Source organism: Cnephaeus nilssonii (genome assembly GCF_951640355.1).
Source record: "Cnephaeus nilssonii genome assembly, chromosome: 18".
In the NCBI taxonomy this organism is placed as follows: Eukaryota; Metazoa; Chordata; class Mammalia; order Chiroptera; family Vespertilionidae; genus Cnephaeus; species Cnephaeus nilssonii.
Genome location: NC_137089.1, coordinates 41218721 through 41228531, shown reverse-complemented (window position 1 = coordinate 41228531; position 9811 = coordinate 41218721). Strand labels below are relative to the sequence as shown.

The 9811-nt window shown below is 41.7% G+C and overlaps 1 protein-coding gene across 6 annotated transcripts in view; it reads left to right on the top strand.

Annotated features, from left to right (window-relative positions):
- The first annotated feature begins 5758 nt into the window (after window positions 1-5758).
- The window catches only part of STAU2 (staufen double-stranded RNA binding protein 2), a 228320-nt gene continuing 224267 nt past the window's right edge, over window positions 5759-9811 (top strand). For 2 of the 6 annotated variants that reach the window (XM_079796397.1, XM_079796398.1), the window contains exon 1: window positions 5764-6042. Coding sequence is in view for 1 of the 6 variants with exons in the window: in XM_079796394.1 (XP_079652520.1) it covers window positions 6025-6042 (18 nt within the window). In the remaining 5 variants the exon portion in view is untranslated. Of the gene's footprint in view, window positions 6043-9336; window positions 9359-9811 lie in introns of those variants that run through there. The other 4 variants (XM_079796393.1, XM_079796395.1, XM_079796394.1 and 1 more) reach the window with 4 other exon arrangements.

The window sequence follows — 9811 nt, the reverse complement described above, 5'->3', positions numbered from 1 at the left end:
GGTCATCAAACTTTTTAGTATATAAGCAACACAAAATGAGGTTGAATGGTTTTCTGGTTTTAGGATCAGGTTCTGGAAGATGAAATAATTGGCCAATATGTTTTGTTTTGTTTTGTAGTTAGTCTCTTTACTCCTATTACTCTGTCTCCTTTTGTGCTGGGTATCTGATTATTTATGTGCACAGGACAGAAAGAGAGGGAAAATCTAGATATTGTAAAATTGGACTGGTTGATGTTAGACTGAACAGAGAGATGCACAGTACGATCAAATCATATAGGTATATTTTTGCCTCTTTTTAGTACTAAAGAAAATAGATGAGTGTCTAGAATCCATAATAATTATAAATTATGTGTGTATAATTATTTGATTTTGAATAAATCACCAAAATTCTATAGAGGAGCCTTGACATTCTGTTGTCCTAGAGCTCATGCCCTTTGTGACAGGAAAAACTTTAAGTTTAGTCTTTGTTTATAATTAAATGTATAATGAAGAGAAGAGGACTTTGAACCAGACCATATTGGGTTTTAATCCTAACAATGGACTATGGGAAAGAAACCTAACTTCTGGAAAGATGGGGATAGTACCTACACCCAAGGTGATGAAGACTGAGTTAATGTAAAAATGGCAAAATAGCCCAGCCGGTGTGCTCAGTGGTCGAGCGTGGAACTATGAACCAGGTGGTCATGGGAACCTGATCAGAGCACATGCCCGTGGTTGCGCGCTTGAGCCCACACATCCCCAGTAGGGGGCCTGCAGGAAGCAGCCGATCAATTGATGTTTTTATCATTGTTTCTCATCATTAATGTTTCTATCTCTTCCTCCCTCTCCTTTTCTCTCTGAAATCAATAAAAATATATTTAAAAAAATGGCAAAATATGGCACCTAGCATTTCTATATACATAGAATCTTTCATAGACTCTTAGGACATATTAAAATTCATACTAACTTGTCATTTTTTAAAAATATATATTTTATTGATTTTAGAGAGGAAGGGAGAGGGAGAGAGATGGAAACATCAATGATGAGAGGGAATCATTGATTGGCTGCCTCCTGCACGCCCCCTACTGGGGACTGAGCCCGCAACCCAGACATGTGCCCTTGGCCAGAATCGAACCTGGGACCCTTCAGTCCGCAGGCTGATGCTTTTATCCATTGAGCCAAACCAGCTAGGGCAACTTGTCATTTTTTAAAAACACAAAAGCAGTTTTTTGTTTTTTTTTGGAAAACTGCTTTTAAAGAGAAATGAAAGTGAAAAAGATTTTTAAAACACTTTTTAAGGACCCCATGACTTTATTTTAGAGTAAGGAGCTTGGAGTTGATATTTAGATTTATAGTAGTTTGGAGTCTTAAGAATGGAGATGGGACATGCTTTTGCTTTACAAGTTGTCCAAAAAAGGCATTTAAGGGAGGATTGTGGAATGGATGATGATATAAAAATGTATAGGGAGATTAATATTGCTGTTTTATAAAGCAGTATTTAATTGTTGAGGGTTTTATAGATTTAAGCCCGCCTTTCAGTTTACCAGATGAGCCGAAGGTAATTGGTATCAAAAGCGGTGGGTTTTATCAGCAGTGAATTTCAGAGACATGCGGGACTTGGACGTCCTCACGGGCAGCAAGTCTCCCGCACTGAGCAGTGCCCTCTCCCCACGGAGCCCGCCTGCCTTCATTTAGGAGCCGGAATCGGAAACTGCCTGTCGTAATGTGCCTGACTGGGGACCCCTGTAGGGCATTTTTGAGGCATGGGGATCGGTTTCTGGTTTCTTTAGCTGTAGTTGGAATGCACTGCCTTGATATTTTATCCAATTGTTTTAAATACAGGACACTAGTCCAGGCATGTCTTTCAAGAAGAAGTGAACTGTTAAAGATGTGTCCCGGTGGGCATTTTGAATTGTCCACGGTATAGTTGTGAATCATAAATTTCATATTGATGTAAATTTAATAGAATTTGTTTGTGAAAAATAATAGGTTCTGAATGTCACCCAGTTACCTCTCAGGTGCTGTGGTGGATATTTGTTTCATGTTTTAATGTATACAGATATTGATATTATTACTGTGAAGAAAAGGATTGCAGAATATTTAAAATTGCCAGGTCCATTTTAAGCAAATAGGTGCTTTTTTTTTTTTTTTAAAGTTTTTATTGATTTTTAGAGAGCGAAGGGAGAGGGATAGAGAGAAACATCAATGAGAGAGAGGAACATCATTTTTTTTTTAAAGGCATCACTTTAAAAAAAATATTTTATTGATTTTTTTTACAGAGAGGAAGGAGAGGGAAAGAGAGTTAGAAACATCGTTGAGAGAGAAACATCGACCAGCCGCCTCCTGCACACCTGCTACTGGGAATGTGCCTGCAACCGAGGTACATGCCCTTGACCGGAATCGAACCCGGGACCTCTCAGTCCGCAGGCCGACGCTCTATCCATTGAGCCAAACCAGTCAGGGCGAGAAACATCATTGATTGGCTGCCTCCCACACGCCCCCACCAGGGATCCAGCCGAAAACCTGCAACCTGGGCTTGTGCCCAGACTGAGAATCCGAACCACTGACCTCTTGGTTCCTGGGTGGATGCTGAGCCACCCAGCTGGGCTTTTTAAAAAAAATTCTCATCTGAGGATATTTTTCCATTGAATTTTAGAGAGAGTGGAAGGGAGGGGGAGAGTCACAGAGAGAGAAACATGGAGACATCGATTGGCTGCCTCCCACACATGCCCCAACCAGGGCCAGGGATCGAGCCTGCAACCTAGGTACGGGCCCTTGACCGGCATTGAACCTGGGACCCTTCAGTCCGAGGGCCAGTGCTCTATCCACTGAGCCCAGCCAGCTAGGGTGATGCTTTCATTTTTTTTCTTTATAAAACTACCTTTTTATATCAGAAAATTAAAAAAAAAAGTACCCCTGTATCTTACTGTGCCTACTGCTCGGAATCAGCCACCAGTGGTACCAAATTCGAATACGGAAGAATCACATACAGCTCTAAAGATAAGCATTTGTAAGCTGTAGAGGTTTACATCAAATAAAAACAAAATGGGATTTCTCACCTTGGGTGAGTGCTTACCAAATAATGTTACATTCTAGAAAGTAAGGCACGTGAAATCACTGAGATACTTTTGGTAGTTCATTTACATTTTAACTTCCAAATGAATTTTTCCCAATTAAAAAATGAAGTCCGAACTGGTTTGGCTCAGTGGATAGAGCGTCGGCCTGCGGACTGAAGGGTTCCAGGTTCGATTCCAGTCATGTCAAGTACCTTGGTTGCGGGCATATCTTCAGTAGGGGGTGTGCAGGAGGCAGCTGATCGGTGTTTCTCTCTCATCAATGTTTCTGACTCTCTATCCCTCTCCCTTCCTCTCTGTAAAAATCAATAAAATATTTAAAAAATGGTTAAAATGATAAACTTAAAAAAAAAAGAAAATCGGATCGGTCTGTATTTTTAGTTATAGCTAGTATATTTTAATATCATTTGAGTAATGCTACACATTTTAATGATTTTATCTTTTGAATAAAGTATACATGTTTAAGTTTTATAATTTACCACTTTTTAATTTTGTAATGGTACTCGTTTGCTCAGGGAATTAATTATTTTTTGGCCTACTTAAATATGTTAGTTAATACCTTGAAGCACCATAAGTTTATAGAATTTTAGAGTTGAACCAAACTGTCTTATTTATTGTTGCATAGCAAACTATACCAGAAATGAAGGGCTTAAAACATTTGTTACCTCAGAAATTTGGGTGCAGCTTATCTGGGTGCCTGTGGCCCAGGTCTCTTACGAGGTACGGATAAGCTGTCATCGGGGCTCTAGTCTCAGCTGAAAGCTCGACTGGGGGAAGACTTGCTTCCAAGCTGGTTCCTGCGGCTCTGGGCAGGACTCAGTTCCCAGGAGGGTACTGGGCGGAAGGCCTCAGTTTCTTTTGGGCTGGTGGCCTCCCTCAGACCTTTGACAGGTGGGCCTCTCCACAGGGCAGCTGGCACTGGGAGCTGGCTCCCTTCTGAGCAGACAGGTGAGAGACACAGGGCAGGTGACACCTATATGTCATTATAGCTGCTGTTTTCCAGTTGTTAGAGGCTTCCAGCTATAAGGACTTTAGTTTGTTTTGTAAAGATTAAAAAAAAAAAGATACGAAAGAAAAAGAACCCAAAGATACACAAAGTGATTAGTAATTTACCAAGGCTCAGAAGGTACCTCTTGAAGAGCTCGGACTCAATCTCAAATTCACTGCTACTCAGGCCTTGGGCTGTTTGTATAACATATGATTCTCTTATAAGATATAAAATGCTGAGGTCATATTGTAAGAAATATATTAAAAACCTCCAACGTTGCCCTACCCCGTTTGGCTCAGTGGATAGAGCGTCGGACTGTGGACTGAAAGGTCCCAGGTTCAATTCCGGTCAAGGGCATGTACCTTGGTTGCGGGCACATCCCCAGTGGGAGGTGTGCAGGAGGCAGCTGATCGATGTTTCTCTCTCATCGATGTTTCTAGCTCTCTATCTCTCTCCCTTCCTCTCTGTAAAAAATCAATAAAATATATAAAAAAAACAAAAACCTCCAACGTCATTTAGAATTGACCCCAGTGTGTCATTTCGAAAAAATGATAGGCAAACATACACACACATTTATAATAGACATAGTTTGTATATTATGTATCTGTGCATATATATGTTAAGAACCTTTGCTTCTGAGGGAAAGGTCAATATTAAAATTTTACAGCATAAAAATTTATACACCAGTATAAATTATGCAACTTTGTTGTATATCCAAACTGTTACTGCTTTTTAGATAATTTTTTGGGGGGCTGTGTACATAATTTATTTTTTAAAAATATATTTTTATTGATTTCAGAGAGGAAAGGGGAGGGAGAGAGAGAGAGAAACATCAATGATGAGAGAGAATCATTGATCGGCTGCCTCCTGCATGCCCCACACTGGGATCGAGCCTGCTACCCGGGCATGTGCCCTGAATGGGAATCAAACCATGACCTCCTGGTTCATAGGTCGATGCTCAACCACTGAGCCACATTGGCTGGGCCATAATTTATTTTTTATGTAAACTTACCATTACAAGAGCCCATGATTTATTTGTTTATAAGTTTGGTGTCGTTGCCCTTCTTTGGTACCTATATTTTAAAGTTAAGTGTACAAGAAATTTGCCACATGAAGAGAAATACAACCATGGTGGGGTCAGATCCAGAAGGAAACACATTCGAATGTAACACTGGGCTGTGTCAGGATCGGTGATTTTCCTTTTGAAAATCTTAGGAGAAAATTTTTTTTATTGTTGACACTCTTACAGATGTCCCCCCTCTCCCCGTCCCCTTTGACCTCTGTCAGTCCATTTATGTGAAATTTTAACGTGCATGCTGTTTTTATAATGGTGATAATAAAACCACAAACACACGTCTCCAGGTAGGTAACCTTACTGTGCACTCCTTGTACCACCTAAGAGAAGACGTGTGCGTTGCATCTTCAGGCTTAATTTATCTTATAGGGGACGGGAACAAAGCCTCTTAACACCTTATTGAAGCAAGGGGGGAGGATATTAAGCATTAATCTGAGTATATGTTAGAGATGGGGGCGTATATATTAAATATAAACTTTTAGGTCATTTTAAGTTTCACTTTTGCTGGAGTTGTCTTAGAACTCTAGAACCAGGGTGTGTGCGGGGGGCACTTTGTTCAGCTTAGATCTGCACTGTCCAGTATGGTAGCCCCTAGCCACATGCGCTTATGTAGATTTCAGTTACTGTTAAAGAAAAGTAAAAATTTGCTTTCTTGGCTGCCATTAGCCACATTTCAAGTGCTCATTAGCCATGTGTGGCTAGAGGCTACCGAACGGGGGCGTTGCAGATAGAGAACATGTTTATCATCCTGGAAAGTTCTCCATTTTATACCTGATTTTGATCAGGGATGTGTGTTACAAGTGCTAATCATTGAGATCGCCAGCTAAGCTCAACTTTATTTCTCTGTTTCCATTTTCCAGTTTTTGGAGCCGTGAGGGATCCAGCAGTTGGGTCCATATTGCTTTAACATGCTTCAGATCAACCAGGTGAGTTTGTGTCAAGGCCTGTCATACTAATGTGGTGCTTGGGCTGTACCCCGGGGCACGTTTGTACCTGGCTTTTCTATAACCATAACCTGGCCACCGCTTCATAGAGCAGTTACACGCTGTCTATTCTTCGTAGGCGACTGTGCAGGGCGGGCTGTGTAAGGATTACAGCGATAATCCTGAGTGGTGATAACTTTCAGGAGCGCTCAGCGGGCTCGGCAGGTTTGCTGGCTCTTTCTGATGTCGCGTCCCTCCAGGACGCGTTGGCGTGTTCAGAATGCTTACCGTTGTGATCCGTCTTCAGTCGGTGGCAGTTCTGCGGACGGCAAGCACTTCTGGTGACAAATCTTGTGAAGTAGTCGTATCGGTGTGTTAAAAAAAGGTTCCTTTCTAGGGCACTGGAAAAGGCGAGAAGGAAGTGCTCTGCTAAATAAATTACAGCTTAGCGTGCCTTCGACTCACGGAAAGAAATAGTTTTCTTAGGTGTTGGCATTTCTCCAGGAACTTTATACCCTTAATCTTATCCTTTCTGAACAAATCGGGCATTGTATCGTAACTGTAGTATTAGAAAGCACTTTATTTTATTTCACACTTGCAAATCAAGAGAGAAGTTTAGATGGCAAAAATTTGTTTTCTTTTAAAAATATTTTTATTGATTTCAGAGAAGAAGGGAGAGGGGGAGAGAGAGAAACATCAATGATGAGAATCATTGATTGGCTGCCTCCTGCATGCCCCACACTGGGAATCAAGCCCGCAACCTGGGCATGTGCCCTAACCGGGAATCGAACCGTGATCTCGTGGTTTATAGGTCGATGCTCAACCACTGAGCAACACTAGCTGGGCTAGATGGCAAAGTTCAATTGCAAGAAGTAATTTTTTGTATGTGATTTGAGGAAGTAATGCAAGTCTCCCCCGCCCCCCCCCCCCTCCATCCACCCCACCAGCTTCCCTTGCCCAGGACATGTCCAGTTCCTGTTCACCACACGCCGTCTCCAATGACTCCAGGTTTACTCCTGGTCTAGACCTGTTCTCTGAGCGCCAGAGTCACATAGCAGTTACCAGCCTGATCTCTTAGCTTGGATGTCTCTATACAGCTCAGATTTAGCACGTGCCCAAGAAACAACCTTGACTGTTTCAGTTCCTTCACGGGGCAGGGTCATTCCAGCCGCAGGGACTCCGCAAGAGCACCCCTGCCTGACCTCTCTGTTCCCCTGCTCCCCTGCGCTCGGCCTGTCCAATAGGCCTAGTGTTTGCTGGCGCGCACCCTGCCTGCCCTTCTATTGAATGACATCCTGACATTTCCTTGACATTTAATTATGTCATTAATCGTTTAATGTCTGTTTATTATATATCCTGTTAGCCAAATGCTCCCTGGAGGTAGTGACCTGGCTTGCTTCCTCTTGTATCTCAGGTCCTAGTAGTTCTCGTTGGGTATAGTTTTCATCTATTTGCTGAATGGGTGGATGGACCGTGCAAGGGTTGTCATGAAAGCGAGGGGATCTGCATTCTTTTTAACAGTAATCACATAATGGTGGTGTCTGTTCTGGGGCCAGCTGACGCTTGCTTTACACAAATGCCATTAATGTAACATCCCTCCCTTCCGCAAAGCTGTTGTTTGATTTTCTCCTGGCATTAGAAAATTTTCTCGTGCAATAGATGCTGCTTTCATCAGAAACATCACTGATACCGGTGTAAAGGCATTTCAGAGCTGCACTGTGCTTAGGGCCGCGGATCCCTACTGGATGCGTTCACAGAGCTTTTGAGACGAGGCCGGCAAACTGTGCTGTCCGCGTGAAGTTGCCTCTAACCGACCGTGTGGACACCTGCCATGAATGATAGGGGTCCGGTTAGAATAATTTGTTTCATATTCTACTGCACACAGATGGAATTGATCATGTTGTGCCAGTCAACATCGCTGAAAAGTATAGTTCATAGGTGAGTCCCACTCAGGCTTTACTAACTGCCCGTGCTGCTGGTCATGCTGAGTCAGGCATGTGGAGCGGTTCCTAAGCGACCGGCTGCATGGCCACAGCGGGTCCCTGGGCTTCGCCTAGGGATCGTCCCCAGGTTTTGCCTGTGGACGTGCGCGCTTTGCTTGTAATAGACGTATTGTGGACTGTCTTCAGGAGCCTCTCTTGTTTTTTATTTTTTTTATTTTTTATTTTTTATTATTATTATTTTTTAATATTTTTAATTATTGACTTCAGAGATGAAGGGAGAGGGAGAGAGAGAGAGAAACATCAATGATGAGAGAGAATCATTGATAAGCTGCCTTCTTCATGCCCCCCATTGGGGATGGAGCCCACATCCCAGGCACGTGCCCTGACCAGGAATTGAACCTGTGACCTCCTGGTTCATAGATCGACGCTCAACCACTGAGCCACGCCGGTTGGGCGGGAGCCTCTCTTGTTATCGACTAAGTGTTGTCCCCCAAAATGTTCGAGCCTGAAAGGAAAAGTTACCCTAGTTTGGGTTGCAGAAGTTAGAGAGAAGGCTTTCTTTTCAGCCAAGCCTAAAGTCACACTGAATTCTTCAACTTCTGAGTGATTTTACGTTTGCTCATTTTCACGGTGACTGCTCTCCCTGCAGAGGAGGATTCTCGAGATAAATGTGACAAAAGGCGATTGAGGCCGACCTTCCAGTTGGAGCAGTGGAGGTTTTTTTTTAAAAAAATGTATTTTATTGCCCTGACCGGTTTGGCTCAGTGGATGGAGTGTCGGCCTGCGGACTGAAAGGTCCCAGGTTCGATTCCGGTCAAGGGCATGTACCTTGGTTGCGGGCACATCCCCAGTGGGGAGTGTGCAGGAGGCAGCTGATTGATGTTTCTCTCCCATTGATGTTTCTGGCTCTCTATCCCTCTCCCTTCCTCTCTGTAAAAAATCAATAAAATATATATTTTTTAGGATTAGGACTCAGTTTTTATTTGGGAGGTCCTTTTGTTGTCTTAAAATGCCTGAACAGTACTAACAAATTCTCCCGGGTGTGTTTCTGGTACTAATTAGAATCTAGGCTATTGAATACTAAGTTATTTGACTTTTTAAAAAAAAAAATATTAACCCTGCCTGACATTCTTATTAGGCATTTGGGAATGATCATGTTCTGTTAGAATAATGATACTTTTCCTTTAAATTTGTGCTTCTCAATTTGACTTTTGTCTGGAGTGTGTGTTGTTATCCATGTGCATCTCATGTAGAAAAGTTAAGTGGTACAAATAAGCAAAGAGAAAAAAAAATCACAAATAATTCCACTATTCTTTTACAGAGATTATCACTGCTAATATTTTGGGGTGTATACTTCTAGATATTTTTCTACGCAGGTATGTTTTTGTGTGAATATATGTTGTTTTAAAAATATGTGTATACAGCACCTAATATTCTGAAGTGAGTTCATAATCATAGTTTGGAGGTACTAAAATTTATTTAGTCAAACCCTTTTTGGACAGATTGTATATTATAATTAGTGCCATAGCAATTTTTTTTTTTTTACTTCTGTTTTCCTTGGTCCCTTATTTTCTTGTAATTAAGTATTAGAAATAGAAATACTAGTCAAAGGGGTATGTAGATTTTAAAGATAATGCATAAATACTAAAAATACAAAATCTCATGTATTAAAAAGTTTATTAGCATGCCTGTTTCCTTACATCCTTGACACATTTTCAATGTTGGCCAGTTTGTCTGACAAAAAGTGTTACTTTAATTTGAATTCCTATCATTTGCATATATTGGTTCTTTTGGTTTTGTCTTTTGTGAATTGCTTATATGTGTCCACT